This window comes from Salvelinus alpinus, chromosome 15 (genome assembly GCF_045679555.1).
Source record: "Salvelinus alpinus chromosome 15, SLU_Salpinus.1, whole genome shotgun sequence".
Taxonomy (NCBI): Eukaryota; Metazoa; Chordata; class Actinopteri; order Salmoniformes; family Salmonidae; genus Salvelinus; species Salvelinus alpinus.
In genome coordinates this window covers 32384687-32402496 of record NC_092100.1, presented here as the reverse complement: position 1 = coordinate 32402496, position 17810 = coordinate 32384687, and the positions used below count along the sequence as shown (strand labels likewise).

At 46.0% G+C, this 17810-nt stretch overlaps 1 protein-coding gene across 3 annotated transcripts in view; it reads left to right on the top strand.

Annotated features, from left to right (window-relative positions):
- Positions 1-17810, top strand: part of LOC139539930 (nuclear receptor ROR-alpha A-like) — a 292848-nt gene that overhangs the window by 264725 nt on the left and 10313 nt on the right. For all 3 annotated transcript variants that reach the window (XM_071343340.1, XM_071343339.1, XM_071343341.1), the window contains 6 exons: positions 9725-9810; positions 11195-11336; positions 13277-13672; positions 14275-14396; positions 15961-16093; positions 16991-17098. In XM_071343340.1, the coding sequence (XP_071199441.1) occupies positions 9725-9810; positions 11195-11336; positions 13277-13672; positions 14275-14396; positions 15961-16093; positions 16991-17098 (987 nt within the window). The remainder of the gene's footprint in view (positions 1-9724; positions 9811-11194; positions 11337-13276; positions 13673-14274; positions 14397-15960; positions 16094-16990; positions 17099-17810) is intronic.

Sequence of the window (17810 nt, the reverse complement as noted above, 5' to 3'; positions counted from 1 at the left end):
TTATTTCCGCTGAAGGCATTCAGATGGATCCCGCTAAGGTCCAGGCTGTCAGCGATTGGCCCGTCCCTAAGTCACGTGTCGAGTTGCAGCGTTTTCTCGGTTTCGCTAATTTCTATCGGCGTTTCATTCGTAATTTCGGTCAAGTGGCTGCCCCTCTCACCGCTCTGACTTCTGTCAAGACTTGCTTTAAGTGGTCCGGTTCCGCCCAGGGAGCTTTTGATCTCCTCAAGAAGCGTTTTACATCCGCTCCTATCCTTGTTACTCCTGACGTCACTAAACAATTCATTGTCGAGGTTGACGCTTCAGAGGTGGGCGTGGGAGCCATTCTGTCTCAGCGCTTCCAGTCTGACGATAAGGTCCATCCTTGCGCTTACTTTTCTCATCGCCTGTCGCCATCGGAACGCAACTATGATGTGGGTAACCGCGAACTGCTCGCCATCCGCTTAGCCATAGGCGAATGGCGACAGTGGTTGGAGGGGGCGACCGTCCCTTTTGTCGTTTGGACTGACCATAAGAACCTTGAGTACATCCGTTCGGCCAAACGACTTAATGCACGTCAAGCTCGTTGGGCGTTGTTTTTCGCTCGTTTCGAGTTCGTGATTTCCTATCGTCCGGGAAATAAGAACACCAAGCCTGATGCCTTATCCCGTCTCTTTAGTTCTTCTGTGGCTTCTACCGACCCCGAGGGGATTCTCCCTGAAGGGCGTGTTGTCGGGTTGACTGTCTGGGGAATTGAGAGACAGGTAAAGCAAGCACTCACTCACACTGCGTCGCCGCGCGCTTGTCCTAGTAACCTTCTGTTCGTTCCTGTCTCTACTCGTCTGGCTGTTCTTCAGTGGGCTCACTCTGCCAAGTTAGCTGGCCACCCCGGCGTTCGGGGTACGCTTGCTTCTATTCGCCAGCGGTTTTGGTGGCCTACTCAGGAGCGGGACACGCGTCGTTTCGTGGCTGCTTGTTCGGACTGCGCGCAGACTAAGTCAGGTAACTCTCCTCCTGCCGGTCGTCTCAGACCGCTTCCCATTCCTTCTCGACCATGGTCTCACATCGCCTTAGACTTTATTACCGGTCTGCCTTCGTCTGCGGGGAAGACTGTGATTCTTACGGTTATCGATAGGTTCTCTAAGGCGGCACATTTCATTCCCCTCGCTAAGCTTCCTTCCGCTAAGGAGACGGCACAAATCATCATTGAGAATGTGTTCAGAATTCATGGCCTCCCGTTAGACGCCGTTTCAGACAGAGGTCCGCAATTCACGTCACAGTTTTGGAGGGAGTTCTGTCGTTTGATTGGTGCTTCCGTCAGTCTCTCTTCCGGGTTTCATCCCCAGTCTAACGGTCAAGCAGAAAGGGCCAATCAGTCGATTGGTCGCATTTTACGCAGCCTTTCGTTTCGAAACCCTGCGTCTTGGGCAGAACAGCTCCCCTGGGCTGAGTACGCTCACAACTCGCTTCCTTCGTCTGCTACCGGGCTGTCCCCGTTTCAGAGTAGTCTTGGCTACCAGCCTCCTCTGTTTTCGTCCCAGCTCGCCGAGTCCAGCGTTCCCTCCGCTCAGGCTTTTGTCCAACGTTGTGAGCGCACCTGGAGGAGGGTCAGGTCTGCACTTTGCCGTTACAGGGCGCAGACTGTGAGAGCCGCCAATAAGCGTAGGATTAAGAGTCCTAGGTATTGTCGCGGTCAGAGAGTGTGGCTTTCCACTCGTAACCTTCCCCTTACGACAGCTTCTCGCAAGTTGACTCCGCGGTTCATTGGTCCGTTCCGTGTCTCTCAGGTCGTCAATCCTGTCGCTGTGCGACTGCTTCTTCCGCAACATCTTCGTCGCGTCCACCCTGTCTTCCATGTCTCCTGTGTCAAGCCTTTTCTTCGCGCCCCCGTTCGTCTTCCCTCCCCCCCCCCCGTCCTTGTCGAGGGCGCTCCTATTTACAAGGTACGGAGGATCATGGACATGCGTTCTCGGGGACGTGGTCACCAGTACTTAGTGGATTGGGAGGGTTACGGTCCTGAGGAGAGGAGTTGGGTTCCATCTCGGGACGTGCTGGACCGTTCGTTGATCGATGATTTCCTTCGTTGCCGCCAGGGTTCCTCCTCGAGTGCGCCAGGAGGCGCTCGGTGAGTGGGGGGGTACTGTCATGTTTTGTCTTTGATCATGTCTTGTCCCTGTGCTTCCCTCTGCTGGTCTTATTAGGTTCTTTCTCTTTCTCTCTCTCTATCGTTCCGTTCATGCTCCCAGCTGTTTCTCATTCTCCCTACGACCTCATTTACTCTTTCACACCTGTCCCCTATTTTGCCCTCTGATTAGAGTCCCTATTTCTCCCTCTGTTTTCCGCTCCTGTCCTTGTCGGATTCTTGTTTGATGTTTGCAGTTCCTGTGTCTTGTTCCGCCCTGTCGTGTTCTTTTGCCTTCTTCAGATGCTGCGTGTGAGCAGGTGTCTATGTCAGCTACGGCCAGTGCCTTCCTGTAGCGACCTGCAGTCTGTGGTCGCGTCTCCAGTCGTTCCTCTCTATTGACGAGAGGATTTCAGTTTCCTGTTTTGGATTTCCATTGATTTATATCCAGGAGTATCATTATTTGTTTTATACTGGAATAAAGACTCTGTTACTATTACGTCGCTTTTGGGTCCTCATTCATCTGCATAACAGGTACTGTGACAATTTCAGAATGTAACAGGCTGTTCCTACAATTTCAGGTAAAATCTCAATAAAACAAGTTTCTAATAATAAGGAAAACACCTATATATTTCAGCTATTTAAAAAAACATTGCTCTGCTATTAAGTATTTTACTGTAGATCATTTGGCTCAATGAGACAATTCTATTTCTATTGACACTGCAATGCTCGGAGGGGGGTGACTCTCGAAGAAGGCTTGCCCGCGACCTCCTGAGGTAGCGTGCGAGACGTGTGCTTTTCACAGCTTTACATCACAGTAAAAGGTGTATTCTCTGGATTTTTTTCTGATACCTTTCGAGAATGTCTCGAGATGCCCTCTAGTCTTAAAAGGGTCTAAGGCACTTTGCCAATGACAAGTCTCAATCAAGTCTTTAACCACAGCCTTCTCAGCTAAAGTGGCCAGCGAAGGTTCAGAAATAGGAGAGGAGACGTCCCCCCTCCATAGCTCTGAATTTAAACAGCTTCCGAACCGACGGCTCCTGAAGCAGTCAATCAGCTGGTCCTCTGTGATTTCAGCCTCAGTGATTTTGAGTTCCGCTCAAGTCCGGTGCCATGCTTCAGTGTGTATCTGCCAAGAAAAAACAACAACAAAACTTTACAATCGGTGTTAGATCAGATAATTTTAAGTACATGTAGTGTGTTATAAAAGCATGTAAACAATTAATTGAATTCCATTTCATTCCATTTAAATGTTGAATGTTTGCCGCTCACCTTACTATGACTTACTGGGATAAGGAGCAGAGCAGGCAGAATCAGAATGAATGCATAAGTGAGTACAGCAGTCTCCAGATTGACTGTGTTGTGGCATCAGAGCCGAGCATGCAGTGTGCCTCTCTCCCTCCTGTCCATGTCCTCCTCTGGGACTGGGACCCAGATACACAGTGACAGACAGAGAGGGGGCGTACCGGGGCACAGCTTCCTTCACCTGTCACTGAACAGAGGAGGGGGGGAGCCACACATGCTCCCCTTCGCAGGCTCGTCTTCTCTGTAAACCCTTTTGTTGTTTTCCCAAGAGAGCAACACACAGACTCCCAGTCAGGAAGCTCGTACATTTTTGCCATAACAACACATAAATGAGACCAAATGACTCTTCCTTTCTCCTGCTCCCTGCATTGAGGGTGTCAGAATGCATTTCAATAAGGCAGTCAAGTAAAAACAGAGGCAGAGAAATGCTGCTGTGTTGTACAGGCATCTCAAGTTTGGCAGTGTTGAAATATGAATGGCCTCACACACAAACAAACACAGAGATACACGCATGAGTTCATCCCAAAAGCAGCCCAGGGCTATCGTCCAGACCTGGGTTTTAGCAAATTCATTTCTGTTTGCAGTGCTATGCAGGAATAATAGGGAAGCTCAGAGCTGTTCCACTGAACCACTGAAACTAGAATATCGCTTCAAATATGGCTGCTGGTCTCGAGTGATGGGGGAATCATAGCTTAGGCTGGCAGTTGATAAAGAGGAATTAGCATAGAGACATCAAAAAGAGGACTCTCTTCTAGTCCTCATGGTATCAACATTGTTGATGACTTCAGCTGGTTTGTCTGTTGAATGGACGGAGGCGGTTTAAAATGATGATACAGGATTTTCCTTTGCAGGTGAATATCTGAGTGTGGTATCTCTGAGCTACACTGGAGTAGAAATGTCATGAGGACAGCCTCATAGTAATAAGCCAAATCCCCAAACAAATAACACATTTATACTATTCTGTCTGTGCTCTGTACCACTGCTGTCCTTTGCCACTGACATTCAAATAACCTTTCTTCTGCTGTGCAATTGGGAATAAAAAAAGCGCTCATTCTGTTCTGTTAGACTACAACATGACAGCAGTGCCTTGGCAGATGAAAAGAGGCAGGATCTGATTCTAGCTCTTGTTATGCTGTCTGTCTGACTATCATGGGTTTCAATTTAGCATAGACTATGTTATTCAAACTACAGCTGATCTCCACTGGCAAAGGGGGAAATTAATCTAGCAGTCAAAATGGGGGGAAAGTATTGTATAAAAATGTTGCTTGCTGAGCACTTGCCAGCTAGTCCACTGACCGTACGAATGGTATTTTTCCTGTGTGAACTGTATCTAGTAAGAGATTATACTATCAGACTCCTGTATTGTAGCCCTGTGTGTAGTCATGTGTTCGTTTTCAACATTTGCCTTGTTGTTGTTGTGTTGTGAAATGTTTAGTAGAGAATTTGATTAAACTGTTTTGTCCCTGTTTGTTGGAATGGAGAGCCATTGTTAATCTGCCCATAATGCTGCTCTGTACAAAGGCCCAGAATCGCTGTCCAATCACTTACATAATCTCCAATATGAGCCCACTGGCTTGCGTCATTTGGTCACTGACAGCTGTCAACACACACTCACACCCCCAACATTCCCATCACTATAGCTGCAGTCTTACATTTTCTGCCTCTTGGTAAGAGGCTCTTACATATACCACACATATACACTTCAAATGAATTATCCATTTAGTAATGTTAGAATACACACCACAGATGTTGTGTCCAATGAAACGGCAGATGAAGACAGTACTCCTTACTCTATGAGGTCTTCCATCACTCAGAGATATGGTATATATTTTATTACTCTACGTAAGGGGACATGACACCCTTGTAGTAGGTGTAGTAGTCCAGTGATCTAATAGCTGTCAGCCTCAGTTTGTGACTGTAATGTAAGGGATAATCTTCTGCAGGTTATGTCAGTACAGTAGTCCAGTGGTTGAGGAAAATCTGAGCTTGCAGTGGGAATAACTAGGAGATAGAGCCGCTGTAGTGATTTGTATGTCAATATTTGCACTGCTGCACATTCCTGCGCTATTCAATTTTTACAGAATATCATTTTTTGTTCTGAAAAAAATGTCCTCGCTAGAATTAGATCTGGGGGATATGAAGAATCCCATTCTGAAAAGAAAAACCTTGTCTCCAATGAGTTGTAATGTAGCATTAAGAATTCACATCCAATATTCACCATTAAAGGATCAACCTTTAATAATTGATATATCTTCAATATATTTAGTCAACACCACACTTTTCCTCGCTCCTTAATTATGCTCTCCAGGTACAAATGAAGCTATAGCATATTTGAGAGGCGCAGGGGAAAATGCTCACTCTGACAACAACTGTCTTTGTGGTGCTTATGTCAGCGCTAAAGCGCTAGTTACAGAACGCAGTACGCTATGACAGAGTCCCGGGGAGCAGTTAGCATGGGTAAGGCAAAACCTTTGTTTTCTTTTTGTAAACGATTTTCTGTTCATTTTCTGGGCTTTAATAAGTGCAGTGTTCTCTTCATGTGGGCTTTGATCTCAGGGCTGTTTGGTACACATTGAAGGGCAGAGGGGGACACAGAGGGGGCTTCAATTGTACATGTGCTCTGAGTGACACGTCATCCTCAGTCTCCAAAGGGCCTTTATGTGATGTGAATCAGTGTCCTTGAACTGCACAGCGACGAACACAGACAGAGCCCCTCTAACAAGCTGTGCCCTATGAGGAGCTGGACTTCAATACAACATGAGGCTAGGCTACTACACAGTCCTCTCACCATGCTCTATCCATTGTGAAATCCAAAGCCAGCCACACCAGGGTTTTATCCTCCACCGAGGATCTTAGTCATTACCTTTTTCATTCTTTCTGTGGATGGGTATTTTGTGACGGCGTGAATGCTGCGGTAGGATTCACAGTACATTATCTGTGTGCCTCAGCAGGTCCCCCTTCTCTTTGATGTGGCCTGTGTGTGGAGGCCATCTCACAGTGTTGTGAGTAATGGGAGGCTGCTGAGATGGGCTTTAGCATGACTGCCCGTCTCACTGTGCCTGGCTTTGATGTCCTAAGCAGGCGGCAGGGCTGCCTGGCAGGCAGGCAGAGAGGCAGGCAGAGGCAGAGGCAGAGGCAGTGAGGGAACATGGCAGGCAGGCAGGGAGACAGGGGTGATAGGCAGGCAGGAAGACAGGCAGGCAGGAAGACAGGCAGGCATGGAGACAGGCAGGCAGAGAGACAGGCAGGCACGGTGAATGGGTTCAGCAGCAGTGAGCAGCGCTGGTCAAGCCCAGACACAGAGCCAGCAGCTGCCTGCCTCACACGGAGAGGCAGTTAACACCACAGCTCGTGTCAATAGATATTGACTCCCAGATCTGAAGTACTTAGGCACAGTGCCTTTCTGTTTGACCATCGCCCCCTGCGGGAATTCATTTTAAACCACTCACACTATTTGAAGTATAGTCTGACTGGGAGCCCCAGGATCAGCCATTCATCAGGGCAGCTTGCTCAGTTATACCCAAATATTGACTTGAACTGATGGCACAGGTGACTTAATGGCTTATTTGATGTCATTATTCTGTATTTATTCTTAATGTATCTCTACCAGAAAACTGCTTATTTCACCATTAAAATGACCATAGATTTAGATTGGGTTATTTTTTTACATAGCAAACCACAAAGCCTCTCCTAGTCAGACTGGAGACAAACCCTTTTTTACTGTTGAGTGCACCGAGCATTCAGAGGTTTGTGTAGTAGTGGAGTAGAGGGTGTTAGCTGGTGAGGCTTTGTGCACTCAGGTCCTCGCTGCTGCAGATATGGCTTTGTGAGCTATCCTCATCTGTGTGTGTGCCCAGCCTAGCCCAGCGCACCGCCGTTTCCACTCCCTCTGCCTTCACCTGATGTGGCACAGTCTCTGTCAGGCCTGAGCGAGCATCCAGCAAGCCCTGCTTCTTCTCACAGCTAGGGGGGGGGGGGGGAAACGAGCAGCAGCCTAAGCCTGGAGGAGCTCAGAGCCTGGAGCATGTGGGCAAGAGAGGGGGCTGGGAGCTTGGAACTGGCCTCAGTGGACAGGAGGCAGCTATAGACACAGTCATAGTGACAGCCCTGCACTGCCACCCAATGGCCAGGGCCCGTCAACACAGCCCTGTTTCTCCACCACCATCCCAGCAAGTTTTAAAGGCCCATTGTAGTCAAGATTCTGTTTTACTGTGTTTTGTATCATATTGTACAACAGCTAATGAAACTAAGTCTGTAAAAGTGTGATAAAATGTGATCAGTGTTATTTCCTGATTGTATTTTCAACCAGCAACTATCTACACAGGACCTTCTAAAAAGCCTGTTTTCATTGGCGTCTTGCCTGGTGACATCACCAAGTGGTAAATTAATTAATAGACCAATAACAAAGATAGTTCCAAACCAATCTGCCAATAACCGTTAGTTTTAAGTTTTCCCTTCCCCACTTAAAACACTCCCAGACATTCCTAGCAAAATTCTTGCTTGAGAATTTTTTTTTTTGCTTGTTACCCAGAAATGATTTGGTATTGATATAAAAATGGCTGCATTGGGCCTTTAATTACTGCACGCTTCACTTATTATGTAAGTAATGAGGCTGAAAATTCGCAACACACTGCACCTCAAATGCTCATGCAGGGAGAACACAAAAACAAACAATGGAGTGCACTGCCCTTAATGCCAGTGTTCATACAGAGATAACCAAAACAACAACCGACTCGACACAATGCAGACATTCATAATGATTAATTATAAAGTAACCTTCTCAGCGAGCCTGTCAAAATCTGGCTCCTGGTTCGTTTTCCCTCTAATCTAGGCAGACTAGGTGCATTAGCCTCCATTGTACCGCAGGATACACAGCCATCTAGGTGCTTTCCATATGAGAACTGACTAGTGCGTGTGCCACTGCTCTCTTTGTTCATTTGACTGAAATGTAGGCTAATTCTGCTTCTAGGGGCAAGGTCTGGTTGACTCTACCAGTGATAAGAGAGCAGGCTCACAGAGATTCCTGAATGGAGGGACTGTGTGTGTAAAGTGGTACAGGGTTAGTGGATCAGCGGCCATCCTCTGGGCATGCCTCAGGGACACTGACATTATCCACATGACACAACAGACGCTCCCAGGCAGCTGATGAAATGGGCTCTGAGTCCTCTGGATGGAGCCTCAGTGAAGGCCCATTTGATGTGATCAAATTAATTTAAAGGGATTGGATGTGAAGGTAATACAGAGCTTCAGTCTACCCTGGCCTGAAAGACAGACCGCTCTAGAAGAGGACTAGGCCTGGTGTTTAAAGCTAGTGGAGAGACTACTTTGTCATAGCACGCACTGGTTGGAATGGCTCATGAAGAGTAAAATGATACATTTTCAGCACAAGTAAGAGAAGGCGGTTTGATAGTGCTCTGTGCTTTGATTGGCTATCTGTGCAGTTGTAGGGAGCCACTATAGAGAAGGAATCCAACTGTAATCTTTCCTCCGTGTAGATCAGATAGCTTAGTTTGTCTGGTGCTACGGAGTGCTGTAGCGGTGGCAGCCTGAGATGCTGGCATTATAGATACAGATCTAGTGTCGAGGCAGAGAGAGACGTGGCGTCAGAGGCCGCAGTGATAAAGCATGAGAGCTGTATAGCACAGGCTGGGTGTTCTGTGTCCTGCTGCCCTGTGGCGTGCTGCTCTGCTCCTGTACAGGAGACCGGGATGGATGAGACCTGCCCCCACATGCCTGTGTCCTCTGTGCCCGCTAAATCACACACAGGCCTGTCAGCAGTGGAACACTGTCACCCCCACTGAACTCTACTGCACTTGACTACTGTTTCAACCAACAGCCTCCATCCCCTTCCCTTCCAACCACCTCTTTGGGCCTCATATAGCTACTCACCAGCCCAATAGGAATGTTATCATTTTTGTGGCCATACTGGATTTAATCTGGGCTTACTGCTTGGGTTTGGCGGGTTTCAAAGTCATGTTTTCCACTGGAGAATAATAGTCTGTCATTCAATAGGGCTAGGATTGCCACTGTGTAGTGGAATGGGGTTTGTGGGTCGCTGTGACTTTTCCTTATGTAATTTGTGCCTGCAATATAAATTGACACTTTGTTTACAGTGGTTGGCACGTGGCTCAGTGAAGACTTAAAATGGCCTCCTTCATGCACGACTCGTTGTGTTGTGTAGAAGTGAGGATTCAAAGCAAATGGATGAGATATTTTTCAAGCACAGTGCTCTTTCATGTATCAGCATGTATCCAAGGTGAAGGTGTTGTTCTGTAACTTGTGACAGCAAAATGTTGATATATATTTTTTTCTCTCCAGCTCAAATCGAAATAATTCCCTGCAAGATCTGTGGAGACAAATCATCAGGCATCCATTACGGTGTGATAACATGTGAAGGCTGTAAGGTAAGCTCCCAGAGAACGAACATGTGGGTGTTAGGGGGAAAGGAGAGAGACAGGAAGCAGAAAAAGTGAAGAAACTTACAAAGAAATACCATTGAACATGTTGTCTAACTTTTTAAACAATCTTGCGAGAGACTATAAAATGTAAACACACAGAGAGCATCGTCATTAAAATGGTCAAGCCACACAGAGGACATCACAGAGCCTCACTATTAGCAGGACAAAGTGACTCCTCTGCCTTGTACTGCCTCCCTTCCCAGGGACATGCTGCTTCAGTGTTTCTCCTTCTGCTGCAGCTTGTTTTTCTTGAAATAAAATCATCAAAAGAAGAAGTTCTTTGAATTATAACGGATTGTTGGCTGTATGCCGCTTTTATTGAAGCTAGCTTTTGTACTGTTTCAAATACACCAGGCATTCACGTTGAGGGGAATGTATCTTGTGCTTCTAGTGTATTCTTGATCCTGTGCTTGTCACCAGGCGATTCATTAGTATTCCTCTGACAGGCAGCAGCACCTTTGCTGTTCTCCTCCTGTGTTACAGAGAGACAGGGGCTCTTTCAGCTGCTCCTCAGAGCGCCTCAACTCTCTCTCCCTCAGACAGGAGCTAGCTGCCGGGAGAAACAAAACGCTGAAGAATAAGCTGCTGAAATGTATCTTTAATGATTGCTAATTACTCCAGGCAGAGAGGCATTTAATGATATGTGCGAGTACAAGAGTTTGGACCATAAATCACAGCATTATTAAAGAGTGCTGCTTGTCACTAGCAGTTCTAGCCTGGCTCCCGTAATGGCTGCCATTATGAAGCAACTTGGCAGCTGTCAGCTGTTTTCTTGTAATTAAACAGCCAATGAGCAGCTAATTAAGACATATGTGTATGGAGCAGTGGAGTGGGGCATGTTAATGATGTGCCGGAATCAATTCATTAAGTCAAAGGATGAGGAATCCAATCGGGGTGCGTGTGCCATCCTGTGTGCCATCCTTTAGCGCCGCACATGTTGGAGCCCTGTTAATCAACACTAATAACCCAGACTATAGAAAGATACTGCCTACCATTACGATCATAGCCAAACACACCACCCCCTGCAGTACACATTGTTAAAACACACCACCCCTTCAATAAAACAACATAGCGCTTTATACAACTGACACTAGAACACAATAGCCTGCAAAGCAATGGCATAGCAGTATTCTTGTACATTTATTTTAGCGATAGTACCCTCCATAGTGATGAATATTGTCGGCTTCATCACTCTCAATAAGTACCCAGTGAAACACAAGATCCTTTTATGTTTACAGGAATAAAAGCCAATCAGTCATTGGATATAGCAGGGCCACTGTGGTTAATATTATAATCAGTGCGGTCTCCCCCTCCCTCTCTCCGGTCTTAGGGCTTCTTCAGGAGGAGTCAACAGAGCAATGCGGCCTACTCATGCCCCCGTCAGAAGAACTGCCTGATCGACCGCACCAGCCGCAACCGCTGCCAGCACTGCCGGCTGCAGAAGTGTCTGGCAGTGGGCATGTCACGGGACGGTACGTACAGCGTCTACTCGACAGGAGGGGACAGCCATGCTTCTAAGGCAGGACAACCCATGAAAGTGAATCGAACATTATAGACAAGTAGAACAACTGGAATATGCTCTGACTGAATTACCGATAGATGTAACAGATTGTTATATCATAAAGGACACCACTCTTAATGTGGTTAGAGTAGGAAATGGTGGTCTAGACAAACGTCAGTGATGTCGCTGCCTGTGTACGTTCCACTAGTAATTGGCGTGGCCGTGGGGGTAAGTTGGCAGGTGTGACAGAAAGTAGGTCTGATGAATAGAGGGTTGTTAGGAGGTGTCATTAGTGCTGGACTGGTGCAGGTGAGGCGGGGGGATGGGAACACACAGGTGAGTGTCTATGGGGGAGGAGGGGGGTCAGAGTAGAGAATTATGGTCTAGACCAGGGTTTCCCAAACTGGGTGCACGTTTTTTCTTCTTCCCAGCTCTACACAGCTGATTCAAATAACCAGCTCATATTCTAGCTTTGATTATTTGAATCAGCTGTGTATGCAATGGGCAAAAATCTAAATGTGCAACCAGGGGGGCCCAGGTCAGAGTCTTGGAAACTCTGGTCAAGACAGACGTCATTGACTGTGTACATTCCACTAGTAACTGGCATGGCTGTGGGGTAAGTTGGCAGCAAAAGACACACACAGACCACAGACATGCTATCAGGACAGGTCAAGGTTACTCCATCCTTCACACAGCACCGCGCTCCCCTCTGCTCTGCTCCACTCACTTCCACTCTGTCCACACACACATGGGCCATCTGACACTCTGCCAGTCCCCAGAACACTGTCTGAGAGGGGGGGCTCACTCTCATGACCAGCTCTGTTTAGTCTGCAGGACTTCGTGAAACACAAAGCCTGTCTTGTATCTGATATCCCTGTCATACACAAACCAAGATCTCATTATTTTACCATGCCTGGTTTTTCTGTCAGCTTCTTGGTATACCTGTAAGGGGTAGGGGTAAAAAAACATGGTCAATTAAAGCAACCTAAAGACCTAATCATGATTCCTCCATTTTCTCAATCGTGTAACCAAAATACAGGTATCAGGTCTGTGTGAATAGTTCTCAGCTTTTTTTCCCAGTAAATTAATTAACACGTCCATTGTTTAACACCTCTCTAATTTGAAATGCAAAACGCCCCCAATGGTTTAACATCACTAGCACAGAGAGGCTGCTGCCTACAGTACATACAGTACAGACTTGAAATCATTCGCCACTTTAATAAATGGAACACTAGTCAATTTAATAATGTCACTTTAATAATGTTTACATATCTTGCATTACTCATCTCATATGTATATACTTTATTCTATACTATCTATTGCATCTTAGCCTATGCCGCTCTGACATTTCTCATCCATATATTTATATTCATATATTCTTAATCCTTTACTTAGATTTGTGTGTATTAGGTATTTGTTGTGGAATTGTTAGATGTTACTTGTTAGATATTGCTACACTGTCGGAACTAGAAGCACAAGCATTTCGCTACACTTGCAATAACATCTGCTAACCATGTGTATGTGACCAATAACATTTGATTTGAACACCCCCCACCACTCCCAATTTGCCAGTTACCCACTGATATGTCTGAAAAGGGTATACCTGCAAGAAAATTGTAAATAAGGTGCTGTTTGAAATATTTTTACAGGTTACAGAAATCTTCTGTCTGAAATGGGTATGAGTTGGCCCGTAAGCTGTGACTAATTCGGGCTTACTGTAGGTTGCTCCCTTGGTGGAGTTGGAGTTTTTATGCAATAAAGATGTTAGTGTTTAAGGTTTCGCTAATATCCACTGAAACACATACATCTCCTTACCTGTTATAGACAGGCTAAACTTGAGACACAGGCCAGTGTTATGTCAGTTTCAGTAGTAAAGGAGTGTCTGCTCTCTCCCTCTTTCTCTCCCTACAGCGGTAAAGTTTGGGCGCATGTCGAAGAAGCAGCGGGACAGCCTGTATGCGGAGGTGCAGAAACACCGGCTGCAGCAGGCGCAGCGTGACCACCAGCAGCAGCCCGGTGAGGCAGAGCCACTCACGCCTACCTACGGCCTCTCGGCCAATGGCCTCACAGAGCTCCACGATGACCTCAGTGGCTACATGGACAGCCACACCCCTGACGGCAGCAAGCCCGACTCAGCAGTCAGCAGCTTCTACCTGGACATCCAGCCCTCCCCTGACCAGTCCGGCCTGGACATCAATGGCATCAAGCCTGAGCCCATCTGCGACTTCGCCCCCGGCTCAGGCTTCTTCCCCTACTGCTCCTTTACCAACGGAGAGACATCCCCCACCGTGTCCATGGCTGAGCTAGGTGAGGAGCAGGGGGAGACGGGAGGAGGGGGGAGAACAACTCAACCGTGGGGCAAACGACACAAAGGTTTCTTAAAATAGCAGGAGGTTGGAGACTCATCTCCAACACTCATTAAAATAGTCTCTTTTTTGTAATTAGTTTCCATTAATTAGGGCCAATCAGGATCCAGCAGGGCACTCATCTGGGGAAATCATTTTTTTAGGCTCCCCTGTGCCTTGGAACTCCTTTTAACAGATGTGTTTTCAAAACCATTTACATTTTTATACTCAATATTTCTCTCTGAGCAAATGTGACCTTTGTTTCAATGAGTAATATTGTGCGGCTGACTGCCCCACCTCCCCCTCTGTTTGGGTCACAGCTAGATTGGGTTTGGCTGAAGCTTCAGCTGGGAGCTTCCTGGAGGCAGTAAGAAGAAATGTCAACAAGCCTCTTCCCAGTCAAAAAAAAGCCCAGACTCTCCTCCTCCTAGTTGAAAGCTCAGTAAATAAATTGTATTTTTCTATGGTGTAGTTCATCTGTGATGTCTTCCCATTCCCTGTGAGCAGCATTCAGGTCTGACACTGTTCTGATGTGCTGTGCTGTGCTATGTGGTTGTGTTGCAGAGCACCTGGCCCAGAACATCTCCAAGTCCCACATGGAGACGTGTCAGTACCTGAGAGAGGAGCTGCAGCAGATGACCTGGCAGGCCTTCCTGCAGGAGGAGATGGAGAGCTACCAGACCAAGGTATGGTAAACTTCCACCTTCCATCACCAGTATCACGACCATATTACCAGTACTCACTGTTCTGCCAACACAACACAACACAACTCCTGGGCCATTCCACAAAATGACTCCCTTTTGCATCCCTTTGAGTATACAAAACATTAGGAACACCTGCTCTTTCCATAACATAGACTGACCAGGTGAAAGCTATGATCCCTTATTGATGTCAACTGTTAAAGCCACTTTATTTAATGTAGATTAAGGGGAAGAAACAGGTTAAATAATACTTTTGAAGCCTTGAGACAATTGAGACATGTATGTGTGCCATTCAGAGAGTGAATGGGCAAGACAAAAGATTTAAGTTACTTTGAACTGGGTATGGTAGGAGGTGCCAGGCACACCGGTTTGTGTCAAGAACTGCAAAGCTGCTGGGTTTTTCACACTTATCAATTTCCTGTGTGTATCAAGAATGATCCACCAAGGACATCCAGCCAACTTTACACAATTGTGGAAAGCATTGGCGTCAACATGGGCCAGCATCCCTGTGTAATGCTTTCAACACCTTGGAAGGGGGATGCAGCTCAATATTAGGAAGGTGTTCTTAATGTTTTGTACACTCAGTGTATATACAGGTATATTAAGTAGAAATCGTGCACTCATATTGAATTTTAAATGCCCGTTATTTTAAACAAAGTGCCCTTTAATATAGACCATATGGAAAATTCAATAAATCAGGTTTTTCATATGAATGAAGACTTGCTAAATGCCAAAATTCAGCATTTTGACATTTCCCTCTGTGCGCCTTCTGTGACTTCTAGGAAGATTATCCCAAACATTTCTCCACGTTTTCACCATCATTGTATTTTGTTGGTTTGACAAAGTCCTTTCTGAAGATTATTTATTTCATGTGATTAGTGATACATTTTAAGGTGCAAAAAATCTGTCCCTCATTTTAAGGTCAACCCTGTTACAGTATGTGAACTGAACTCTTGTACAACTATTCCTTTTTAAATACAGTATTTTTTCAAAATAAACATTGAAGATCTGATAGTCAAATCATAGTGTAAAAGCAGGTGAGCTGGTTCTACTCTTTTTTGACATTTTGTGGTGGAAAACGGGGCGGTTCGAGCAGAACAAGGCAGTTAACCCACTGTTCCCCGGGCCCTGAGCAAGGCAGTTAACCCACTGTTCCCCGGTAGGCCATCATTGTAAATAAGAATTGACTAGCCTAGTTAAACAAAGGTTAAAATAAAAAAGAACACGTCAAACCTGTTACCCATAGATAGACAGGCTAGAAATGTTTTAACAATTGAAAATATTTTTTGAAGCGTTCAATTGCACCTCCCTGTTGCACACAACAAGCTTCCATTCCCCTTTATTTGACACTCAATAGGCACTAACTATAGTCATTTATTTTATTTAACCTCTTAAGATGGGAAAACAACATGTTTTTTTATTACGTTAAACATGTGCTCTTCAAGTTACACTACCCAAAAGGGAGTCATTTTGTGGAACGACCCAACTAGGTAATTCCATCCCATCCTTTTCTACACCAGATAAGCCTTTTCTCTCTCATTCCCCCTAGCCCCGGGAGGTCATGTGGCAGCTGTGTGCTATCAAAATCACAGAGGCCATCCAGTACGTGGTGGAGTTTGCCAAGCGCATCGATGGCTTCATGGAGCTGTGTCAGAACGATCAGATAGTGCTTCTGAAAGCAGGTATGACAGCCCGTCAACACGGCCCACTGCCGTCTCTCTCCCACATCCCCCTTCACCCCCCTCAGGCGTTGTCACAAGGGCATAGCTGACCTGACTATACAAAGCCTCCCTCACATACTGACTGTGTGTGTCACAGAGCCAGGAGGCTCCACCCTGCTTGCTTTCTCCCTCTGTTCCTCTGTCCCTCTGTTCCACAGCTCATCTGTGTCTCTTTCCTTCTGTGTCTCTGTCCCTCTATGTCTCTGTCTCTCTGCTCATTACAGAATAACAGTATTCAGGCGTATAGGCATTAAAGGGACTACAGTGTTGCTGAGCTGAGACAAGCTATCATGAAGGCTGCCTCCTCTCTCTGCTCTGCCGTTGATGATATCTGCCCAAACTAATAGCTTCTCAATGCACACAAACAAAAACACACACACATACGTACACAAAGAAATAAACAAACCCATCCGGCTCCCATGGGTATATATCTCAGTTTTCCCTGGGTTTTTATTTGCATTAGCATTGCCAATATTAATAAGGAAATGGTGACAGAGAATTCTTGTCTAACGTGGCATTTTAAACCAGTGCCATCTCATAAAGTGCAGTAATGTTTTCTATTACACCTCTTTTACCCTCCAATCCAGTCCCACACAGCAGAGCCATATACAGCATTGTGTTTCACTATCCTTTTTTATTGGGGTTACAATTTTCAGTATATAAGTGTAATGTTATTACTCGTTCCAGTCTTTTATGTCATGGGTTTCTGTTTAAAAGGAATCAGGGGTATAACACACAAATGAAGGAGGAAAAACGATCAAATATTGCATATAGTGATGCAAGACTGGCAACTCTAACTGGATCTGTGGAAGAGAAGAACCCAGATTTAGCATTATGGTATTTCTGTCTCCTCTGCAGGCTCTTTGGAGGTTGTGTTTGTGAGAATGTGCCGTGCCTTCGACTCTCAAAACAACACAGTCTATTTCGATGGAAAGTATGCTGGGCCCGATGTGTTTAAGTCATTAGGTAAGTGCTGCAAGTGTCCAATGCTGTGCGTGTGTGTGCGTGTGTGTGCGCAAGTGTGTCTGCAAATGTGAGCTTGTGTGTGTGTAGCACTTATTTGCACAAGCTTGCATTGCTTTATAAACAGACAAAGTTGTAATGAGAGCCAGGAAGCTAACACTGAGAACTCATCCTTGCCTCACCTGGCTCTCTCCTCTCCCCAGTGGATACATATGGCGGAATAACGTTCTTACTGAATCACTGCTGCTCCATATAACTCCTGTTAGGCTGCAATAAATAAAGCCAGATTGAATGCCCTTTGGGAGAGTTATATCAAAACCATCATTGAAAGTCAGCCATAGAATATCTCAGGTGGAAGCAAATAGCATTTGCTTTTGAATGCCATGACATTACTAAGACTCTCTACAGTGCATTCTCCCGTGCATCCAAATGCCTTTGGAGGAAATTAATGTGTCCTAGCAGCGGTGTGAAAGCATAGTGTGAATGCATAAACCGGTCTGTCTGTGTGTGTGTTGTGCATGCACGTTCGTGCATGTGTGCAAGACTGAAGAGGAACAATGCTGTGCTATTCAGTGTCTTGAATGTGGCTTCCCTAACAAGCCTTCCAGTGTCCTCAGTCAGTCAGTCAGACAGACAGTGCTCCAGAATGGAGAGGCTCGGGGCCGGAACAGGGGAGGCAGCAGAGTGATGGAGCTCCAGAGTTGCACTGGCATTA